General features: G+C 42.4%; 3 protein-coding genes across 3 annotated transcripts in view; 2 read left to right on the top strand and 1 right to left on the bottom strand.

The window, feature by feature from the left end:
- Window positions 1-550: 550 nt before the first annotated feature.
- clptm1l (CLPTM1 like) lies at window positions 551-8,540 on the top strand. The gene is made up of 18 exons (XM_079176379.1): window positions 551-768; window positions 1,632-1,861; window positions 1,999-2,093; window positions 2,245-2,434; window positions 2,545-2,735; window positions 2,932-3,010; window positions 3,635-3,752; window positions 3,873-3,967; window positions 4,161-4,245; window positions 4,617-4,720; window positions 4,890-4,955; window positions 5,248-5,298; window positions 5,415-5,497; window positions 5,621-5,655; window positions 5,768-5,823; window positions 6,253-6,297; window positions 6,510-6,625; window positions 6,744-8,540. Exons 2-18 carry the CDS (start codon window positions 1,697-1,699, stop codon window positions 6,826-6,828), a joined length of 1,659 nt encoding a protein of 552 aa, XP_079032505.1. The 5' UTR covers window positions 551-768; window positions 1,632-1,696; the 3' UTR covers window positions 6,829-8,540.
- Window positions 8,541-9,127: 587 nt separating this feature from the next.
- On the top strand, window positions 9,128-11,102 carry rplp1 (ribosomal protein lateral stalk subunit P1). The gene is made up of 4 exons (XM_079175909.1): window positions 9,128-9,337; window positions 10,140-10,214; window positions 10,398-10,518; window positions 11,013-11,102. The coding sequence occupies exons 1-4, from the start codon at window positions 9,266-9,268 to the stop codon at window positions 11,093-11,095; spliced, it is 351 nt and encodes a 116-aa protein (XP_079032035.1). The 5' UTR covers window positions 9,128-9,265; the 3' UTR covers window positions 11,096-11,102.
- A 1,232-nt stretch (window positions 11,103-12,334) lies between these two features.
- Window positions 12,335-23,236, bottom strand: part of ptk2aa (protein tyrosine kinase 2aa) — a gene marked incomplete at its 5' end in the record, with an annotated part of 49,736 nt that continues 38,834 nt past the window's right edge. Inside the window, 12 exon segments of the mRNA XM_079176028.1 lie at window positions 12,335-13,909; window positions 13,992-14,077; window positions 14,378-14,458; window positions 14,580-14,735; window positions 16,594-16,697; window positions 17,361-17,400; window positions 18,087-18,149; window positions 20,014-20,124; window positions 20,452-20,559; window positions 22,259-22,333; window positions 22,425-22,536; window positions 22,932-23,136. Coding sequence (XP_079032154.1) covers window positions 13,792-13,909; window positions 13,992-14,077; window positions 14,378-14,458; window positions 14,580-14,735; window positions 16,594-16,697; window positions 17,361-17,400; window positions 18,087-18,149; window positions 20,014-20,124; window positions 20,452-20,559; window positions 22,259-22,333; window positions 22,425-22,536; window positions 22,932-23,136 — 1,259 coding nt within the window. The 3' untranslated portion in view covers window positions 12,335-13,791.

The following is a 23,236-nucleotide window of genomic DNA, read 5'->3' as shown; positions in this document are numbered from 1 at the left end:
TATTTCACAGGTAGAGACTTTATATAAAGTATACATAATAATATATGACTTATGTGTTATGTAGGAGAAAGTAGGCGTATTAGCAGTTTGACCACTTTAGTCACGATCATGTAACTAGAAGCCCCTGCGTGAACTTGCAGCATCAGTGGCAAGCCGTGATCGTATAGTGGTTAGTACTCTGCGTTGTGGCCGCAGCAACCCCGGTTCGAATCGGGGTCACGGCAGTCTGTTTTCAAAAAAACAAACGCTCACGCAAAAACAATATTGTTCATGGAACAAAGACTTTCATAATACCGAGAAACCACATATACGCAACTCCACCACCTTGCATTAATTAATCACGATTTACATGTGATTATCAGAACTCAAAACTCAAAGTCCTAAAGTAATAATAAATAAATGTTAGTCATTTATAATAGCTGTTTGTATGGACTAAATAAATAGCAGGTCTGTTCCAGTACAGTCTCGATGACGTGTAGTCTCGCGATAATACCCCCGAAATCCCGTCCAAGAAACCAACCAGGAAGCGAATGGCGGAAATTTAGATCCACCTCACGCTTGCAGCTAGCAGTTTCTGGACAGACCCGTTTTCTCCTTGAATGGAGAGGCCAGCCGAGTAGACATCAGATGCTTCCAGCTAAACAAACGGTGGGCGGCTTTGAAGAACCAATGTCGTCGCGTTTGACGAGCGTTGCCCGGCAGAACCGGTGAAGCGAATGGACGGAGAGCCAGCGGACTGACAACCTGACAGATTAAGTGAAACACCGGGTAGGTTTAACGTCAACATCTGGATTCTACTTTCATTATACGACTCAATATATGAGAGAGAAACAAGTATACAACCTTGTAATCTGGCGCCCTGTAAAGACTCCAGCAGTAAGTGTTCACAATAGATCGGATAGATTGAAATAACAGCTGCTTAAATCTATTTAAATCAATTTTTTTGATCACCCACCATCAAGATGCGAAGCGGTCTTTAAAGTGTAAAATATTGAAATGTGTATGAGCATGTTCTTACACTAAAAGAGCTGTTTTTAATGCATGAAAGCATGTTGTCAAACATCTGAGAAACAGTGTATACAATATGTCAGTTTGGGGAAAGGCCATTTCCTATTTGAACATAACAATGCCACGAGACAAAGCCACATTCATAGAGCAATTAGTTTTTTGCTGGAGTGGAAGAACTTGACTTGCCTGACCTCAGTCCCATCCAACACATTTTGGATGAATTTAATGACCACTGATGGGCCTTATCCCCCGGATATCAGTGGTCATCCTCTCAGGCTTTTGTGGCAGAATGAGAACAAATGCCTGCAGCCAGGCTCCAAAATCTAGTGCAACACCGTCCCAGAAGAGGGGAGGCTGTTACAGTAACATATTGATGCACATGGTTGTGGAAGGAAGTCTTCAAGAGTCACATATGGGGGTGACTGTGCAGGTGTTTGCATACCTGTGCCATGTTGTGTAGTTTCATTTCTCAGATGGTAAGTAGGTAATTAGTCAGTGAGAGGAGAGGCCTCTGCCAGCCGATGAAGACTCTGCATTCCTTAACAATACACAGTCAGCATTGATTGTTGGATGAGCCTCACACTCCGCACACTAACCCTCTGTCGACGACTCCTCATCTGCAGACATATGGCCCCGCTCCTCGGCTAGCCGAGGGAGACGTCCGTGACGAGACGACGAAGCCGGCATCATGTTCCTGAAAGCGTCTTTCACCAGCCTGATCGTGGGCGTGTTTGTGGTGTACGTGCTCCACACCTGCTGGGTGATGTTCGGGATAGTGTACACTAAACCCTGCGACAGCCCCGAAGGCCACAACTGTATCGCACCCTTCCTGGCAGAGGACCCAAAACTACAGGTCAGTACTGCGGAGGGGACGGGTGGTCGCACTGCTCAGTTTTGAATCCGCTGTGTTTTAGCTTTAGGCCAGGCCAGGTTTATAACAAGGCTGGTAGTCTACTGTATAAATGTAATAAAATCTCTCTGTGCACCCAGTTGAGTATCTACACTGCACTGCGGCCCGATGCAGAGGGAGGACATACTTTGATCCACAAAGAGGAACTATTTGATGTCAACAGCAAGTTTGAGAGGTTGGTGTCACTCTTAGAATAGAACAGAAAAGTAACAAGCGTGAGGCGTCTCTGTCCTCAGATCTGATCAGTTAACATATTCTGATGTACAATACATGTGGAAAAAAAATACCATCCTGCCTTTCAGCCTCTTCCTCTCTTTTTCCTCCAGGATAGTAAACGTCTCCCTCCCTAAGAAGACCCGCAACAATGGAACTTTGTACGCACTGGTATTTGTCCATCAAGCGGGCGTCACGCCGTGGCAGGATCCACGACAGGTCCACTTGGTGGCTCAGCTCACCACATACATGGTCCCTAAGCCGGCGGAAATCTCTTTGATATCCGGAGAGGATCAAATAATGGTACTGAGTTCATGTTTTCTGGATGAAGGGTGTCTGTATCTTATCAGTATAGATACAGAAGAGTGTAGTTACAGGAGAGTAAACTTACTTTTGTCTGTGTGACCACACAGGGTGAGGAAGAAGAAGCCCAGCAGAAGAAGCGTGTCGGTAACCCTGCGGCAGCGGGTGGAGCTGGTACCGCTTCCACGGCCGATGACCCGGTCTCCCACTGGCGCACCCGCCTGACGCTCAACGTTGTCGCAGACCACTTCCTGTTCGACAAAGAAAACCTGCCGAGTGATGTGCACAGATACCTCCGAGTGTAAGACAGCGAATACAGAAACAAGACGCATGCACGCAACACCCTCTGAGAATTACAAAAAAAAAAGTCTGGGTATGACGTTGAAGCGACTGTAGACGTTAAACACGATGCATACGGGTGTATTTTTTTTCAAGCATTGGATTAAACAGACTTTAATTAGGACCCAGAGCCATCAGAGGATGTTTTTATCTTTCAGATTCCAGAATGGTAAGAAGATGGTTTATCTACCTCTGCTGTTTGTTGATGAGCTCAGCAACCGTGTCAAGGACCTTGAGGTAAGCTTCTACATTCAAATTCGTATTATGTAATGCACTTAAATGTGCATAAAAAGACTGCTGGTGTTTGCGCTTCTCTCTAAATAAGCTCTGAATAGATTCCGATGTAGTGAACATTTAACTCACGTGACTGATCAGCTGTTTTTGCTGTCGGCGTCTTCTTAGATATTACTATAACGTGTGAATGCTTGTTTTCCTCTCCAGGCAACGTGACACATGGCGAATACTAGCTGACATGAAAGAACGATGTAAACGTATTCAAATTGAAACAAATTCCTTCAGACCTCTCTCCATTACAGCCATGCGTAGCCTATAGCGCCAACTTCTGATCAAACTACGCTGAAGCTGAGTTTATTCACTCCCAACCAGTTAATGCATGTGCGCCTAATTTGCTTTTCTTAAAATGTGCGTGTCAATTGAATGGAAACATGGCTACTGTAGACATTAGCCCAATGAGTCCAGAATGAATTGCTTCCTGTCTCAGGATAATATAAAGTCGAAGCTCAATGTCTCACCTGAATATCACAGAGGCCATTACACATCTAAAGATATTATCTCTATGAAATGAGCTTATGTTGATCCGTTACTTCACATATTAACTTTAGAGTATGGTTGTGTTTGTAGGAGATCAACAGTACCTCCAAGGAGCTCCCTCTGACCATCTCCTACGACTCCATCTCTCTGGGGAGGCTACGATTCTGGATCCACATGCAAGACGCTGTTTTCTCTCTGCAGCAGTTCGGTTAGTGAATCATCTCTCTGTCACTCTCTCTCTCTGTCGGTCTCACACACACACACAGTCTAGAAGCCCTGCACTCTAACACCTCGTCAATATTCGTTTGTCTACATGTGTGTGTTGCAGGTTTCACAGAAAAGGATGCTGATGAGATTAAAGGAATCTTTGTGGATACCAACCTGTACTTCCTGGCTCTGACCTTCCTTGTAGCCGCCTTCCATGTAAGACGCAGGATCTATCTAATTTACAGTTACTTGACATAAAAGCGTGTGAATATATTCCTGATTAGACATGTTGGGTTTTCTTCGTCTAGATACCTCCACAGTGAAAACGAAAAGAACACCGATCATGAACGGTCAACAATAAACTCTAGCGTGACAAATGTACGTTCTTGTCTTTTTTTTTTTTTTTCAGCTCCTCTTTGACTTCCTGGCGTTCAAGAACGACATCAGCTTCTGGAAGCAGAAGAAAAGCATGGTGGGAATGTCCAGCAAAGCAGGTAGGCCACTTTGCTCTCATGAAAAACACAATATTGGATGGGAAACGAATGCAGAACCGATGGCAAAGTTAGGAAAACGGGTTGTGACTGATTGAATAGAGCATTGCAGTACAGTGTGTGTGTGTAACACTAGTGAATCTATAAGAAACCCGGCATCAGCAGTGAGTTGCAGTCTGTTCTGCTTCCTTCTGCTCAGTAAAACAGCAACAGAGTACGATAGAGCATAACTCTGGAAATACATCAACACGTTGGAAACAGGTATCAGTTGCTGTACTAAGAGCAATCCACATAAAGTCTGGCCTAAATAATTCAACAGCAATGTCGGTAACTCGGAGCAGTTCCAGTTCAATATGTCGTGTTTTGTTTTCCAGTGCTGTGGCGATGCTTCAGCACCATCGTGGTTTTCCTCTACTTGTTTGACCAGCAGACCAGCCTGCTTGTCCTCATACCGGCTGGCGTCGGCTCCATCATTGAAGTAAGTACACACTATTAAATACCCCCCCCCCCCCCCAGAACTGAATAGACGTAAAACATGTACATTGATTCAACTGAATTGAACAATTGTATTGATATATGTGGAGTTTATAAGAATACATCTTGATGATGAACGCACAATATTCTGTGTGGGTTTTATTTCGTTGCAGGTGTGGAAAGTGAAGAAGGCCCTTAAGATACAGGTTTCCTGGAAAGGAGGCAAACCAACATTCCTGGTGTGTGTGTGTGTGTGTGTGTGTGTGTGTGTGTGTGTGTGTGTGTGTGTGTGTGTGTGTGTGTGTGTGTGTGTGTGTGTGTGTGTGTGTGTGTGTGTGTGTGTGTGTGTGTGTGTGCGCGCAACTGGTTGATCTTCTTTTCGCTATTGTCTCATTAAATTGCAAAAGCAACACTTAACAGCCATCATAAACCAAATATACAGATGCATGTAGTGTACGATTTGCCTTGTTGTGAATTTAAATTGTGTGCTAGGAGTTCATTTGTGTGTGTTTTTCTTCTATGTGGGAACAGTTTGGGAAATTGGATGAATCGGAGAGGAGAACAGAGGAGTACGATACTCTGGTAAGACACAATAGACTCACACGTGCGCAGACTATACAACATAATAAACCAAACCACACTGGGCCACATAGATTAACTGGATGCACACTTACTGTATGTTGTGTTCTTTTCCGTAGGCCATGAAGTATCTCTCATACCTCCTCTACCCGATGTGTATTGGAGGGGCTGTGTATGCTCTAATATTTCAACGCTATAAGAGGTCTGTGTGTGTGTGTGTGTGTGTGTGTGTCACAGCATTGCACAATTTTCATAAGATTACTAATGTGATGCCGATCAAGTCTCACCGGTCATCATCTGCTTTTGTTTCTCGTCCCTGTTTTAGTTGGTACTCGTGGCTCATCAACAGTTTGGTTAATGGTAAGCTCTTTTTAAACTTTAACACAGTAAAACACCTTTAACTTATGTACTATTAACAGTATTAGAATTACAGTTTGATTACCTCATTGTAACATGTTGTTGATGATTCCAGGTGTATATGCTTTTGGCTTCCTCTTCATGCTTCCTCAATTGTTTGTCAACTATAAGGTCAGTTTATCATGATTCGTGTGTGTGTGTGTGTGTGTGTGTGTGTGTGTGTGTGTGTGTGTGTGTGTGTGTGTGTGTGTGTGTGTGTGTGTGTGTGTGTGTGTGTGTGTGTGTGTGTGTGTGGTCTTACTTTTCATAAAAATGTACAATGTGGCAATGGACTAAATACACTTATCATAAAGACATCTTCAAAATGTGTGCCACGCCTCACATCTTAAGAGAAAACAATAAGAAGTGCGACATTAATGTTTAAGTGTACAGGTCCCTTGTGGAGAGTTCCTGGATCTCCAGATGTTACGGGAAAATGTGCCGGCTGAAGCATGAAATTGTTGAGATATTTGCCTGAACGTTAGCAGCATTTCATTTAATGTACTGTTTTTTTTTTTGTCTTTCAAACATCCCACTGACCTAATGTGTTTAATTTAACAGCTGAAATCTGTGGCCCACCTGCCCTGGAAAGCCTTCATGTACAAGGTAAGAACAGGACTCCAGTTCGTTATTCCGTTTGTGCTGATTTAACATGTTTTAATGAGAATAGTCTGGATTTAGACATGTGCTGTTCTAATAATACTAACTGATCAATCAACAAACGCTTACAATCGTGGTTGTCTGTAACATAGTTTTGCAAGTGATTTTGTTTTTAAATTATTAATTGATTGATATCGGTTGATTTTTTTCTTTGCCAGGCATTCAATACCTTCATCGACGACGTGTTTGCCTTCATCATCACGATGCCAACGTCACACAGACTGGCTTGTTTCAGGGACGATGTGGTGTTTCTCATTTACCTCTACCAGAGATGGTACGAACACACACACACACACACACACACACACACACACACACACACACACACAGATTCCTACGTCACCAACAAAACACAACAGTTTTCTGACCTCAAATTGTCTCCCCTCCCTCAGGCTCTACCCAGTGGATAAAACAAGAGTAAATGAATACGGAGTTTCTTATGACGAAAAACCCAAAGGAAAGCCTCACAAGGACTAGTGATCTGGTCCCTGCATCTTTCCTCTTCAGTCCACTGGTATCCACTGACTGGTCCGGGTCAGTTGGTATCTTCTGAGCTGGGTTACCGGTCCAGAGGCATCTGGTTAGTTGTAAACGGACCCGGTCGATCAACATCCTTGTGGTTCTTGTCTATTTTTTTTTTTTTTACTCCCTCCCAAAGTGTTGAAAGGTCAACATCAGCTTATCTGCCTTTTAGTTTTGCAGCGTGCGGCGAGACACGAAGATCCATAATATAAACCTCTAAACCGTTTCAAACTGAGGCGACAACCTGGAAAAAACGTGTTTGTGATTGGTGTGAAGGGCCGGCACACTGTTCACCACTATGACCGTGTCTACCGCGGGTCAGACTCTACTCTGCTCTGGGATGAGAGTACATCGGTGACTATTGTAAAGTCAGCATTTCCTGTTCAAACACCACGCGATTCCACAAAGCCAGTCCCTCTCCAGCTCCATACTGTTACCATCACTGGACGTAAAGTATGATTCATGATTGGGGATGCATTCCTATTTTGAGATGAAAACATCTCTTGAGGACCACTGTAAATATCGTATTTTCAGAATTATAAGAAGTCAAAAATTTATAATTTAAAACATTTTGTGTTTGCAAATTCCAGTTAACTTACTGCGAGCGTTTTGATAACAACCTGGTTCAGACTACTTTGAAGAACTCGTGTCTAAATACATCGGAGCGTTCAGAACAATCCGTAAGTGGAGGTGCTGTTAGCTCAGTTGATTATTCCTGATGCAGAATTTGAGGGATTTTCTATAATAATGTTAAAACATTGCTCAGTGAAAAGACTCTTAGAAAGTATGAATGTGTAGTCATTTCAATTTTTTTTTTTTTATATCCCAAATTATAATTTTGGCCAAAGCAAACATGTTTTAACCCTGGGACAAATTCCAGAGTGCCAGACCCTGTTTACCCTTCCTGTTAAAGTGAGAATAGAGAGGTGCAGGGATGACTAAACAAGAGAACTATCTACTGACCCGTTTTATATCGTAGAAGACGTTCAAATATATTAAGCTTGTGTTTAGCACAGACTTTATTTCAGGCATCTAACCAAAAACCAATTAAAAAAAAAACATTGACTTCAAGACGAGGGAACTGGAAGTGCAACATTTTAAGAGCTATAATGTACTTTCCAGCGATGTGATGGCTGTAGCATGTTAAAATATACTGCCTCTCATTACACTGTAACTAAGGAGGCTACTCCTCAAAGCCATACTGTACTTTCCATCTACTCTAGTTTTGTAGTTTTACCTGCTTGAGTATTTTTTACATATCGGGGCCAAGAAGATTTGTTGGTGCCAAATGTGAGAATGATTCTTTAAACTGTTGGTGAGCTTTGTAAATGATCCATCCGATGTTTTAAATAGACACCGACATTGTGAAGGAAACGGTGAATGGTAAGCCTTGAGGAAAGTATTACTACATTTGGATTTACAGTCACATCTTTGATTTTTCTGCCATAGTTCTAATGTTGTGTTTTTTGTTGTTTCTTTTTTTTTTATATATAAAGATACATTAGTTCTGTGCACAAAGATCAAACTTAGCTTCTCTGTTCCTGTTTAAATGAGACAAGGCAAGATTTGCCAGAAAATCTTCTTGAAATGGTTTTACTTATTGTGATGGTTGTGTTTTTGATTGTGATTTAATAAAAGTGTCGACTGACCATGTTGATTGCATTGGATTTAAAGCCTCTTGACCTGTTTCTTGTATACATCTTATTCACAGTTTTGGCTTTTAGGTGATAATAACAGGAGGAAACTACACAAAGCACGCATAGAAACTTAAACAGTATCCGATTTCTAAACATATGTTACCTCCAGAGGTTTGATAGAGTGCTCTATATGTATATATTCAGATCTTTTTTGGTACAACTAACTCAAACTCAACTTAAAACTGTCCAGATTAATTTAGCTGTATTTAGATAAAACATACAATTACATTAAGATATAATCTTGTATTTATTGGAAGATAAATAAAGAATAAAGGGTGTGAATTGGCCTTGGAAAGACACCTATTTATAAAAGAAAAATTGCAAATATATAGAATAAAATAAATTATATTTCTGGTTATTTAATTGTAGATGGGCCTTTATTGTGTGCAATTGTATTCAATTTAGCAGAACATCTCTAAATGTTAAATTTAAGTGGAGCAAAGATACACTATTCTACGGACTCATTTGGTTTACGTCTGTCGTCACGTTGCGTGCGTGCTTACGTCAGAGCCAAGCAGCCCTGACGCGGCGTATATATAACGAGCGCGCGCCCTGCTCCGTCCCTTTTCCGACTCAGGAAATAAACGTGCCTAAAGGTGCTCGGTTCTTCACCAGAAGCTAAGGCCCTCAATCCGGCGACTAGCACCGTCAAATTTAGGCATCCACCGCGACGAATATAAAATCCAACATCTACAATGGCCTCCGTATCCGAACTCGCCTGCATTTACTCCGCTCTGATCCTCCACGACGATGAAGTTACCGTCACCGTAAGTGTCCCGGCTTATCCCCGACATACCCGCCGATAGTCGTTAACTGCACCCGTGGAAGTATTGTGCTATTGGTGATAACCCTGAATGACAAAGCGGAGACAGTAACGACGCTATTAATACAACTGTATATGAATATGTCTGTTTAAATACAATTACGATGTTTAGATGCTTTAACAGTCCCAACTACCGGCTAAAATGGCGGCACGCTTCTCGCTAACGTTGGGCCACGTTTCAGAATCGGGACAGTTGACTGTTTTGTGTTGTGACCTCCATGAATGGTATCTAACGTACAACATCTGGCTTTAGTTGTAACTCGGCACAGTTTAGCGACGTCTTCCGCTCACATGACGGGTGCTAGCTTACGTCCATTCTGAGGTAGTGAATCTCCACAACATGCTTTAATTCCAGAAGCTAACTTGTTACCGTGAAAAGTGCGGCAGTTTGGTGGACCCTTGTCGTGTTTCCTCACTCTAGTTTGTCTGCTCGTTACATGGTTGCCTAACCTGACAGGTTTGGTGCATGTGGATGCTGCACAACATCCAGATGTTTAAACCGCTGTTTAGATTAAGACCTAGCATGCTATATGAAAAACAATAGCAGCTGGAGCATCCTCAAATTTGAGAAGCTGCAACCAGGATTTTTTATTTTATTTTGAAAGTAACCATCTCTGTGTGTTTAACCAGAAAGTTACATGTGTACTTGTGATTTCTATATTGTATGCTGATGATGATCATAATGTCTAATACTGGTTATTTAAGGATGCGTGAAGTAGATTTTCTAACTGCTGTTTTGTCTGTAGGAGGACAAGCTGAATGCTCTGATCAAGGCCGCGGGAGTCACCGTGGAGCCCTTCTGGCCAAGTCTGTTTGCCAAGGTGAGAGAAAAAACAGCAGACTTTGTTTGGGAGGGTTCAAAGTTCAATCAACTATGAAATCTACCTTTGCATCAGCACTTTGCAGAATAGTGTTCTCTCCATAAGAACAATGGGGTTATGCCTATTGTTTTTGTCGGTCTGTGCGTTACTCCCCACTGACCTGTACACGTTGTCGTTTCCTAGGCCCTGTCCAGCATCGACATCGGCAGCCTGATCTGCAACGTTGGAGCTGGAGGTGGAGCTCCAGCCGGAGCCCCTGCTGCTGGAGCCGCTGCCACCGCCGTCGCTGGTGGTGACGCCCCAGGTAACTAGGAGTCAATACTGGGAACAGTTAGATGGGGCTTGACAGCCAAATGCTCCTGATGGTTTATTGTCTAATACAGCAGCGCTAAAATGGGATACACTTAATGATTTTGTGGACTATAATTGTAGTCCCGTGCTGTACTTGTGAGCCTTGAAAACAAGCACGTGACTTGTGTGTAGAGATGGGAACAGTTTGGTAACTAAAGTGGTGGAGCATGGCCTTTTTTATTAATTCAGTACTGGTCTGGTTAAGGCCTGTTCAAAGTGATGCCGACATGAAATGTTTTCTCGTTTCAGAGGGAAAACTATCATTTTAAAATCCTTCCCATAACAACCCAGTTTACTATAATCTGTTACAGTGTTTGTGAAGAGCCAATCTCAAGCCAATGTTTGTGAATGGTCTTGAGATCTCCCAGAGCTTTGAATACTTTGGGTAGTTTGTCAGCATCTGCATTCAGGACTTTGTTAACCGTTCCTATGTTGTTTACCCCACAGCCAAGGAGGAGGAGAAGAAAGAGGAGAAGAAGGACGAGTCCGAGGAGTCAGACGACGACATGGGCTTCGGTCTTTTTGATTAAAAAGATGTTTTTCTAAGAAAACACAATAAAAGATTAAAAAAAAAGCTGCTGCTGCCTTGTCTTACTGTCTGTTCTCCTGACACAGACACAAACATCACCTTTCACACCAAGACACTTTAACACGTTAAAGCTGTACTCGATTATATCACTAAACTGACTCAATCACATTTTATAACAAAGTCACTTAACTTCAGCTAAATGTAATTTTTGTGGGGTTGAATGCGTCGCAGCAAATGGTAGTCTGTCTCACACCATTAAGTGGGATTAAGCTCAAACAAATGGAAACCAATGGACAGTTAAAGGTGGTAAAATAAAAGCATTGAATTATTGCAGGTTACAAGCTAGTATGCCGATGGAGTGTAATTTTGTGAGCCATTATGATTAGTCTGCATCTTACTGGTTAAAAGCTTTTTGTAATGACTTATTTTAATTACTCTGTTGGCTACACTAACCAGGCAAGCGTAATAAAGTGTAAGTAGGTGTGCAGGTGTTTTATAATAAAAGGGGAAAGCGCGTTGTGACGGCTGTACACTGGAGATGCTGTCGGTGATGTTGGCCCCAAAAAACATGAGCCAGAATAGGACTGGAGTAAATATTACACATATTGAAAAGCTTTTTTTAGTACGAGTTTCTTCTGACAGAAAAAGAGGGAAGTGTTAACCAGTGAAGAAAAATCTAAACTTCGTGGTGAATTTTAAAGAGGCCTAAATCCTTGTCTAACACGCTGCAGAGCTTTGCTTTTATAATATGCTTGAACTCCACTGATGGTCCTCTGACGGCCCGGAGTAACGTCGTGACTGTCAAGCTACGAGTCCCTGAAAAGCTGTGGATCTGACAAATGTGACAGAAACCTGTCATGAAAAAAGTAATAGTATAGACTGAGGATTTTTAGTTGTAGAAAAGACAGTATAGTTGTAATAAGTCATTGCATAGTATGTTGAAAAACAGTTGACAAAAAACACTTTGAAAAAAAGTCAGATTATGTAAAGGTTAAATCAGTGTAAGAAATGTAGTAAATAAAGTCAGAGTATAGTATGTCGAGAAAGGTTGTAGTGTGTAGTTTAAAAATGTAATCGTGCGGTAGGTCATAACACGTCAGTGTAGTACGTTGAAAAAAAAGTAATTTATAACCTACTACTGCAAAATAATAATTCAATAAATATGATCTCAATTGTTACATTTCTGTACATGATTCTTTCACACTATTTCTTTATGATAACAGTGTTTTTATTTGCTCGGTTCAGCAACTGTACATGTGACTCCTTCCTGAGAATATGGCTCACCTCAGAGGGGAGGGAGCAGTGGAATGGAGAGAGAATCAGAGAGGGAGGAGAGCAACACGAGGCTGACGGGAGGGAAAGTATAAATAAGTCCAGTGGAGGGAGGTAGAACGACAGGAGGACTGACAGAGGGGAGATAAAGAAGCAAATCATGTCGAACATGAACGATTTACAAGATAAACCCAATGAAGACCTGCGGCCACCAACTGTTATGAATATGAAACATGTCTGTCCCCAAAAAGTATTTCAATGTCCCTGAAAATTCAATTCCAAAATTTGCCAGCAGGGGGCGCAACTGAAAGCTCGGCTGCATATTGTTGAGTGAACATTTGTGAGAAGACAAATAGGACCGAAGGACCACACAACACAAATAATCTGTCTTCAATCTACAAAACAAGCAATAAAGAATCCAGGAATTTAACATTTCTGTAGAAAATCACCGGCGAGTTGCTGCTGAAAGTTATAGAATAAAACAAAATCATTTGAGTGAAATAATCCTTTTTTTTTTTTGTCGACCGCAGTACATTTGGCACAGGGTTACCTGCTGTACATAATAATTAGGACCACCATTAAAAAAAACGCCCCTCCCCCACCTCTGTCCCGTCACCCCCACGTTCATCCTTCTCCCTTATTCACGCACAATTTCATGCCTCAGAAACGTGTTAAAAATATAGCCTCTATGTATATCTACTATGCGAGTTAACTTAAAAAGTGGCCTGTGACATTTACTTTGTTCTTCAAAATACAGCTTTTCATATTTCATATTTCATCCCGTGATGCCTGAGACACTAGAGAGTGAACAAAAAGAGATGAAACTATTCACGAGCAGCTGCGAATCACTTGTTTCTGCCCATTCGAATATTCAAGAGGAAGACTGAACACAGACGTACTGTAAGAGTCGAGGCTGAAAATAGCAATAGTAAATAATTCATAATGATATAAAAAGCATGCTTGAACAGCAACATCGTCATATCATCTTCATTATCCTCCTCGTCCTGGCTCTTCAGTTCCAGTTGTTGCATCCTGCGTTACGTTTATGTGGCACATCTTTGCTGCGTCCGAACACCAAAAATATCTCTGCAGTCCTTCAAGCGAGCCTCCGAAAACCGTCGTTTGATTCACTTTCTTCGAAGTTTAAAAAAAAAAAGTAGTAACGAATGATTTAAAAACAACCCTCGTCTTTGAGGATACGTGATGGAGGACAAAAGCGTTTCTCTGGATACAAAAGCGAATAATGCAACAAAAGTACAAAACGTCACCATATTGAGCGAAACATGACGTGTCGCCGGAGAGCAAAAAGAAATGTTTGACGGAGCTGATTGTTTCAGTCATGTCTGCTGTCCATTAGTTCATTTATTCATCCGTCCGTCACTGATCGAAGTGTCCTCTTCTCTTTGTGATTGGCTGTGGCGGACACTAATGCGGGCGGATCATCTTGAGCCGTGATTGGTCGATGACGTCCAGCAGGTTCTTGGCGTCGACTGCGAGGGCGTGCGCTGCCATCAGCATCTGCTTCTTGTAGTCCTTTTGTAAACTGTCCAGGACACAGAAAACCGTTACTGTAAAGTCGTAAACTGTTATCAGTAAAAAAACACAGCCGTCGTGTTTGTTCCTACCTCGTCATGACGTACTGTTGGGCCAGTTTCATCTTCGCGATTAACTCAGCCAGATCCGAATTCAACAGCTTCTGGGCCATCTCAATCTGTGACGACACGAACACAATGACAACATTAGTTACAGTGTTCTGGGAAAACTCTATTCAAAATGTTTAACTGTGTGTGTGTGTGTATGTGTGTGTTTACCTCTCTGTGTCTGTGTGTGTGTGTGTGTGTGTTTACCTCTGTGTGTCTGTGTGTGTTTACCTCTCTGTGTGTGTTTACCTCTGTGTGTGTGTGTGTTTACCTCTCTGTGTGTGTGTGTGTGTTTACCTCTGTGTGTGTGTGTCTGTGTCTGTGTGTGAGTGTGTGTGTGTTTACCTCTGTGTGTGTGTGTGTGTGTTTACCTCTCTGTGTGTGCTGGCCGGCAGAACAGGAAGTGTCTCGTCCACTGTCGCTAGCAGAGTCCTCAGTGCCAGACCCACCTCCTACCAAACACACACACATACGTTTTTGTCAATACGTTTAAATGTGTTGATGATGTAACTTTAACTCTCCTAAAATCTAAAATAAGGGATAAAAAGGTTTAAATGTGAGTATTGCTCCTACCTTGACCATGGGGACGTACTCCTCTGGGGCTGCGGGCTGAATCCTGTTGGACATCTCAATCACAGCTTTGACCAATCCCGTCACGTTCTCATACACTTTGTCGTTGGAGCGGTCCAAGTTGGCCGTGGGGGGTGGGCTGATCTCCTGAGGCTGCAGCTGGACCACCAAGGAGAGCAGGACCGTTACAATGAGCCACGAAGAACAGACGTCACAAGGCTTCCTCTTAGAAATTGTATCACGAGTTAACACTGGGGGGCAGTGTTTGACTAGACTCACTCACTCACTCTCTCTCACACACACACACACCTCAGATTGTTATTTCTCTACATGCATTTCTACCAACATATTAGATCGTCTGACTATTGTACTATGACAGGAGTGTGTCAGGCTGTTAGTAAGTGTGATGTTAGGACAGACAGGGACAGTTCTCTAGTGATGGACTCAACGTTAAACCAGCATTAAGCAAATGTTTTTATATTCAGAAAAAGTTGATGTCCTAACAGCTAGAACACAGCTTCCTGGTGAAGATCACAGGAAACCACATAAAATGAATATAGAACTAATTCAAAGGTTCTTTATACGTCATTCAGAGCCTTAATAAAGCATCAAACAACTATTATCTATGTGAAGATATAGCGGGGTAATGTCTACCTAAACAAAGAATAAAGTCTCTCTCTCTTCTCTTTGCTTTGTTTACGCAGCCGGTCCGGCCACACGTGCCCTTTAGTGCATGTGAGCGCGCCCTTTGGTGCACGTGAGCGCGCCCCTCGAGCTCGCTCACGGCTGCTGCTCTGCACTGCGCTCCTTCGGTGGTCACAGCTGACGAAGCTGAGTATAAAACGATCACAACGTTTCCTCGTCACGATGGCACGTCGGCTCGTGTCCAATGCGTCCGAAGTATAACCGAGGCTTAACGTCAACAGCTGTGTCGTTTGCGCTGTTAGCGGAGCGCTGTCGTCTCAGCCGTCGCCATGTTGAGAGCAGTGTGGAGGCATTGAGCACGTTTAACAACATTCATTTCACTATATTATCATCTAGAGACGCAATGGAAGACATACAGTGATCAGGTTACAATGCGTCTATCGATCTAAGACAGAGCACTACTATTATTTTTACATTTTATTTTTCTTTACCAGGGATCATCGTTCACAACACTCTGGCTATGACTACGAGCCCAAAGGCAGCGTATTAGCACCGCAGTAATAGTATATATTGCCTTGAATGGGGAATAGTGGGACAAGCTAACAATGTTTTATTTGCGCCAAAATAATCCCTCGGTCCACGTTTCGGAGCTTTCAACCACACCTCACAGTCTTCACCATCTTTACTAATGACCATGAGATGAATGTGAAAGCCCCAGGTGAGATTATTGTGCCAGCAGTGACATTTTGTTCTGCCTCTGGTAAAGAAAAATATCTTTTAACAACTCAGGAAGCTTCATGAAGCTTCTCTCTACAGGAAGATACGGTTAACTAGCAGCTAACTAACTCTACAGTGAAGACGGACAAACACAAAGATCAGCTTACCCTCCACGGCTATGGGGAGGTTGAGGAGGTGGGAGGGAGGTGTGGTTGGGTGGATGTGGATTTGACAGGGAGGAGAATGAAGGGGACAGTGGTGTGCAGCAGGTTGTGATGATGGGGGGGGGGGGGGGGGGGGGATAGATGGATGCAGAGGACGAGGTCAGAAAAGCAGGATGAGGGAGAAGCAAGATGGGACGGTGTTAAAGGAGAAAATAAATGTGCATGGACGTTAATGAGAGAGGGGGAGGAGGAGTAAAGGGGGAGAGAAGAGGGACAGAACATTAGGCCGAAGCCAACCACGGGCAAGGCAAGGCATGGCACAGCATGCAACCCGTCGGCAAAGTGCCAAATAGTGAAGTCAACTCCAAAAACAAAAAGAGCAACGTGAAGGAATAGTGTTCACAAAATCGATCTTAATAAGGTACATCTGCTCCTTTTTAAACTGGGGAATACGTTCTGTATTCTTAGGAGGTCCGTGTGTGCAAACATACCTTCACCCCCTCGTTGTAGCTGTCGATGGGGCAGAGACTGGCCAGGTTGCCTAGATGACAAGGAGCTCCAGGGCGGGGGGGTTTCTTAGGTGGAGCCACGTGCTCTGAGAAGAAGAGTATGAAGGTATGATGTGTGATGTAGCATGGAGTTAAGTATGATGCATGCTATGAAGTACTTGAGGTACTATGTAGTACTTCTTGATAGAATTTAGGCACTTGTCTTATCATTTTCTTTTATTTAATGCAACTTTAGATTTCTATGATTAAACACACCTTAATTACCTGCACTAAAAGCGATTTTTAAGTGTTTGGACCTTCCTCTTGGTGTGAGCTACAGAGATATTTTAAACTGGATTATTTCATAAACATGGAAGATTTTAAAAACAGGATTAAGGATCATTTGAGCACTGAATGATGAGTCTTTTATGTGAAATATGTATGTTTTTATATCGTTGTCAATAATGCAAAAGAAATTTAGGCTCTTACTGGGATAACTACCCAACAGTGTATAAACTTCTTAACATGTAAGCATCATTCAACTGTTGCAGCAGGTTTAGGTAGAACGTATTTTAACACATCTATAATATAGTAGCTACAGTAAATGACATTACTACTCTCAGAAAAGGGCAAATCTGTACAATGAGTAGTTTTACTTTTGATACTTTAAATACATATTGCTGCTAATACTTCTGTCTCTTCTTGAATGCAGGACATTTATTTTTATTATCGTGTGTTCTTATTGTGTGTCTGTCTGGTCGTTCTCTCACCTGGTTTCCCTATAGGCTGGTAAATATGTTGGTTTCCACCCTGTGCAGAGAAAATCACACACACACACGCACACACACACACACGCAGAGGTTCAACTTTTAGTTGCCTATAATCATTAAACACTCTTTAAAGGAGAGAAACTCGTTGAACAAGAAGATAAACTTTGCCCAAAATGATCATGTAATACTGATTTCACAACGTCAACAAGAGAAAAAATACCACATTCACAGTTGTTATTGCATAATGAACACCCAGCAGCAGCTACAGTCGATACAGTGTGGAGATAAGGTCGATGCTGACAGTAGATGTAGGATATCATAACTCGCACATTTACAGTAAAATGAGACTGTGCAGTGCTTCTGGGTTCAAAACTCCCATGAGCCCTCTGTGGTCATGTGGTTGGTGTGTAGGCAGTACCTCCCTGGCACACAGACAGAAATACTCTCTCTACTTCTCCCGGCCTCCGTCTGTCGGACTCAATACATTCCCTCTGCCTCCCTCACCACTTCTTTTTCTCCTCTTTGCTATAATCTGCTGCTTTTCTTCTTTCCATTCCTTGCTTCCTCTCTTTTCAGCATTTACCCAATTACACTTTGACTCCGTTTCACTTTTTATCTTAACATTCTTCTCTCCATCCGTGTGTAGAGGGGGGTTAGCGGACGATTTTCAATAAAAGTGTCAATAAACAGACAGACAGACAGACAGACAGACAGACTATGACTGACCGGTGCTTGTAGTGTGCCGTCTTCTCTGTCTATGCTTCCTCTGCTGTTTCTGGACTCTGCCTTCTGCAGGGAAGAGACAGAAAGACACATTTTAAATAGAAAGAAAACATACGAAGCATGCGTTTTGGAGCAATTTCCAGGTAGTTGTAGTTTAGTGAAAACGTTAAAACGCACGGGCTATTCAACAAACAAGAACAAAATATGAAGAACAAACATAATCAGTGAACAGTTTGACAGTCACCTGCAGGTTACAGAAATAAAACAAGTAAATGCAAAGCAGCTGGAGTTACAACACCACATTTCAACAGAGAAATGCACAATCGACCAGCAAAATGATTTTGCAGAATTTAAATTCCACCGATGACCACGACCCGCGATAGTTTGCCATTTCTTCCATCTACACTGCCTCAAAAAGTGACCTTCAACATTACAGAACTCTGTCCACATCTGCACCACCGAAACCCAAACAAAGCCTCCAACTCCCGCTCTCCTTCTGTTTTCAGTACCGTTTTGGTGAAGCACGCCTTGAAGAGATGCATCCTGGGAGAATGGAGGCCGAAGAAGACAGGAGGAGGAAAGCAGAGAGCGGAGGCCATCGAAAGAAGGGCGGAGATGGGGACAGAAAGTATGAGAATGGAAGATGCAAGCGAGGACAGAGAGACCAGAGAGAAACCGGAGGAGGGGGAGAGAGAGAGAGAGAGAGAGAGAGAGAGAGAGAGGGAGGGAGAGAGAGGGAGGAAACTAAGAACGGGGAAGATGAGACTGAGAGAAATGAACTGAGGAAGACAGAAAAGTTGAGTCAGAGAAGAACGGAGGGAAAGTTTTTTCCAGAGGAGGAAAAGCTCCACTGAGCCACAGAGAAAAGATCCAACCGACTCTCTCTCTCTCCTCTCGGTTTCTCCCCCTCAGTCGGTTTCTCCCTCCCACTTTTTCCATCTCTCCGCATCTCCCACTGTTTCTGTTTCTCTCCCGCTGATGGGTGACTCCTTGTTCCACCCTCTCCATGGCTCCTGCCAATCCCACTTCCTTTCTGCCTCCTTCTGTCCTCCACTCTTGTTCCTCCTCACGAACTTCCATCTCCTTCTTTTCAGGCCTCATAGTATTCAATTCTGCTTCGACTCTCTTTTATCCTCCCCGTTGATCCTCCTTTTAGTTTATCACAAAGTTCAGCACATCTCACTGATTTGACTTAACTTTCAGAGCACTTTCAAGCTGTTATACTTCTTCTGCTTTTCTCTCTTTTAAGGATAAACAACGGGTCAGAGCCCTGGCATTGAAGTAAACTCTGACCAAACGTTTGTGGAGGTGGGTTACCTTAGAGGCCGGGGGGGAAAGAAACTACACAGAGCAGGAAACCGTGCGGACTGAATTGCTGAGATGTTATTTGGTAGCCTCTGGGTGAGGCAATAAATAAATGGAGAAGGGACTTCTCTCCCTGTGGCTCATCTCTGTGTTTTTCATTTTCTTTCGGCTCCCCTACACCTGGTTCAAAAATGGAAACTGTGATTCAAGGCAAGAGGAGGAAACACTATCTGACCCGAAGAGAGAAGAAAAACAGACTTGTTTTGCCAAAAGTAGTGATTTAGCTCCTTTTTTTTGGATGTTTCAGTGTCTGATGAGATAAATCAAGCACAACGGAGGCAGTTCAAAGATCTGAAAAAGATAATTCTTCAGCTCATCTGGCAACAACAATATGCACAAAGAAGTTTTACTGAGCGGGAAAGCCTCCCACAGCCTCACCAATAAAAACAAACCACCATGAGCAGGATGACAGGCAGCTAACGCGAGTTTGGGTTAGCTGGCAAGTTGCCCCAGACGCAGATTCAGACTCAGGCACATCTGTTTCTAGAGGCGATGTTTTTCTCATAATATGCCAATAGCCAGCAGAAGACACAGAAAACTGGAGCTAGTATATTAATATAATTACCATAACCATGAAGCTCTCCTCCTGCTCCAGCCACCGCTGGTCGTCCTCCATCTGCTGCTGCTGCATCATCAGCCTCTCCTCCATCACAGCCTGGCCTACGCACCCATCGTCCTGTGGAAAATACATTTAGACACACACACACACACACACACACACACACACACACGCAGTTGAAATGCTAGCACCTCGCTACTGTAATGTCACCTGCTATGTTGAATCAAAACATAATGTTTATGAAAGAGATCCAGGTTGTTTTAGGCTCAACTGTATGAAGAAGTATACAGGTACGTCTTTTGAAGCTTGCAGAAAGCCGTCGACACATTGCGACTGAGGAGCTGAGATGTCACAAAACTCCGCTTCTCACCACTTCACGGAATGATGGATGTAATTTCAGTGCGTTTTCCCGGTCAAATGTCCGTTGTGACTGAGTGTGCATACCTCCATGTTAGGGCTCCACAGTGCCGTGTGTTCAGGTCTGTGTTGATTCCAGGAATCCATTGGAGGGTAGCTGCCCCCTACTCCCCCTACAACACCATGGGCTGACGGCTGGAGATGGACAGAAAGAGAGAGAGAATAAAACATGGTTAATAATTGTAAGAAGAATCTACGGTTATTTGTACATACTTGTTTTGATAACACAATATTTAATTCTAAATAATTTACCATGATTTAAAGCTATTTACCTTTATATGGTATAAAAACTGTTCATAACTTAGTAAGTTTTGAGTTTTTTACTGTCATTATTTATCTCCAAAATTGCCTTTGGCATTGGAGAATACAAAAAATGAAAAACTCAAAAGCAATAAAGCAAAAGAAATGCAATAAGGCATTTTTGGAATGTATGGTAAAGGTAAAGGTAAAATTTTTGACATGTATGGTAAAGGCGCACATGAAGTTTAGAGTGTAGATTGACTGATTGTTCCTTAAAGAATATATCAAAGTGATTTTATACTTTCCTGTCTGGATTACAACACAAACTTAAAGTATTGCTGGAGTAAACTCAGTGGTGCCTTTGTAAATGTTTTATTGTGAAACAAACTGATGACAAACAGCAGAGTTGAGGATGAACTCACATTTCAAATAGACTCACAGAAAGAGTCAAGGAATCATTATGACATAATAATATTAATCCCACGAACACTTAGTAAGTATTGTTAATAATAACAATTCCTGATTTGGCACGAGGCCTCAAAGAATCATGGGAGTTCAGTCTGATGTGTAACACATGCTACCAAAATATACAGATGTTATTCTTACGTGTGATGTGATCAAGTTTGACTTGTATAGCCGTTATGATTATACACTCCTTATAAGGACAAGAGAGAGAGCTGCTTGTTGTCATAGGAGCTGGAGAGCGGCTTTGATTTGTGTGCGTGTGTGTGTGTGTGTGTGTGTGGCTACAGGAAATGCCTGCTGTCATGCTTTATGAGGAGAGGAATAATTGCCACTGAAAGTCTCTCTCATTTTCTCTGCCTTTAAATTTCTGACATTTGACACATGCAGCGCACGCTTGCTGTCTTCCAACACAAGTCTGTCCTCTGAGACTCAGTACTGACTTTCCTGGTTTGGCCTTTATTGTGATGATCTTGCTCAACCTGCACATTAAAAAGGTGATTTACAGAACCTGGCAAAAACATACCAACACTCTTTCATTTCACAATATTGGAAACATCTTTTAAGATTTCTGATTGATGCCCCTTTTTTTGAAAACAGCATTCCTACAAAGTTTTGATCAAATACTTTACGTAAGTGAAAAGAAGAGCAAATAAACGCTCTGCATAGCTTGTACTAGCTGTGCAGTTAGAGGAGCAACGGCAGGACAAACATGAAGTGTTTGTGTTAGTGAACACACATAACCATTACACATATTTGATTAAATTAACACCGATAAGATCAGCGCATTTCACCGTGATCACATATTTATACAAGTTGAGTGTGCAGTCACTGCCACAAACACATTTATTTTGCCTGAAATAATATTTTGTTATCTATTCCTGATACTGTATGTCTTTCCTAAATAAGTATCAGTGGTGTTTTCCTTGATGACCATTTCTGAGCAGTTTACAGTAAGTTTGCTCTTAAAGATTCCTGTCAGACTTTATAGAGTCCTGAATTCTTCCTCTCCGTAGCGCTGCACACTGCTGGAGGTCAGAGGAAACACTGCTGCAGCCGCAGTGGACGAGAGGCAACAGAAGAGAGTTTTTATGTGTGTGTGTGTGTGTGTGTGTGTGTGCGTTTTCTGTACCGGGAAGTGGTTGAGTTGGGGGCCGGAAAAGAAGCCTTCACTGGAGCGAGGACTTGGGTAACCTGGTCTACTGGGCTGCAGACAGAAAGATAACAGTTTGTCTTTATCAGCCATGTCACACACATGTGGAAATACAAGAAAACAACAACAATCAGCTCAGTCGTACTTTAGGCGGTGCTTCATCGGATCCTCCAGAGTCCCAGGACACGGTGACTTGTCTCCTCATCTCCATCCGAAGTCTCTCCTCTTGTTGAAGCTTCTCTTCCTCCAGTATGGTGCTACAAAAGTTGCACGCAAAGAAGGATAGCAGCTCCTATGATTACTTCATGGTAAATACACCAAGGTATTAAAATACTCAATGGGCAATAATCAATAATCAATGTATGCAAAATCACTAAAACAAGACAGTTATTCATCCATTTACAACAAAGGTTTCGAAAAAGGGCTCGTTGTACATTGAGCAACTTCAATCCATATTTGCTTTTAACTTTACCATTATAATCACCATTCATATTATATCACAGCAATTAATACAATACAATTGAATGTATACTGCCCAGTTCTGAGTGACTTCTACTATCTACTGTCTATGTAACATGCACTGGAAAGCATTGCCATAGTGTTAGTATAATGGCCTTATAAGCAACAACTGAAAAAAAGACATTTTAGTTACCTGAGCTGTGTTTTGAGTTCGGTGAATCGCGGCCGCTTGCTGGGGTCATACGACCAACATTTGGTCATCAAACTGTAGAAGGTGGGCGGGCACTGAGGAGGCATAGCCAATCGCTCGCCGTTCTCTATCCTGCCAATCACGTCGTTGTTCTTCACTCCCTGGAAAGGCTTGATGCCGAACATCAAGATCTCCCACATGCACACACCTACAGACAGACGGAGTTCCTCAGTACTGTGTGTCAGATGATGTACTCTACGTATATCTTTTCCAATGACAGTAACTAACACAACACACCCAATCCCATG

Source organism: Pholis gunnellus (genome assembly GCF_910591455.1).
Source record: "Pholis gunnellus genome assembly, chromosome: 16".
Taxonomy (NCBI): Eukaryota; Metazoa; Chordata; class Actinopteri; order Perciformes; family Pholidae; genus Pholis; species Pholis gunnellus.
Note: the sequence above shows the minus strand (reverse complement) of the source record. Positions and strands in the feature narration are given on the sequence as shown.

Excerpts from the sequence above, each read along its gene's own strand:
- rplp1 (XM_079175909.1), top strand. The coding sequence starts at position 9,266 with ATGGCCTCCGTATCCGAACTCGCCTGCATTTACTCCGCTCTGATCCTC. Across the intron at positions 9,338-10,139 it reads ACGATGAAGTTACCGTCACC|GAGGACAAGCTGAATGCTCT; the intron begins GTAAGTGTCCCG and ends TTTTGTCTGTAG. Across the intron at positions 10,215-10,397 it reads GGCCAAGTCTGTTTGCCAAG|GCCCTGTCCAGCATCGACAT; the intron begins GTGAGAGAAAAA and ends GTCGTTTCCTAG.
- clptm1l (XM_079176379.1), top strand. The coding sequence starts at position 1,697 with ATGTTCCTGAAAGCGTCTTTCACCAGCCTGATCGTGGGCGTGTTTGTG. Across the intron at positions 3,011-3,634 it reads ACCGTGTCAAGGACCTTGAG|GAGATCAACAGTACCTCCAA; the intron begins GTAAGCTTCTAC and ends TTGTGTTTGTAG. Across the intron at positions 6,626-6,743 it reads ATTTACCTCTACCAGAGATG|GCTCTACCCAGTGGATAAAA; the intron begins GTACGAACACAC and ends CCCCTCCCTCAG.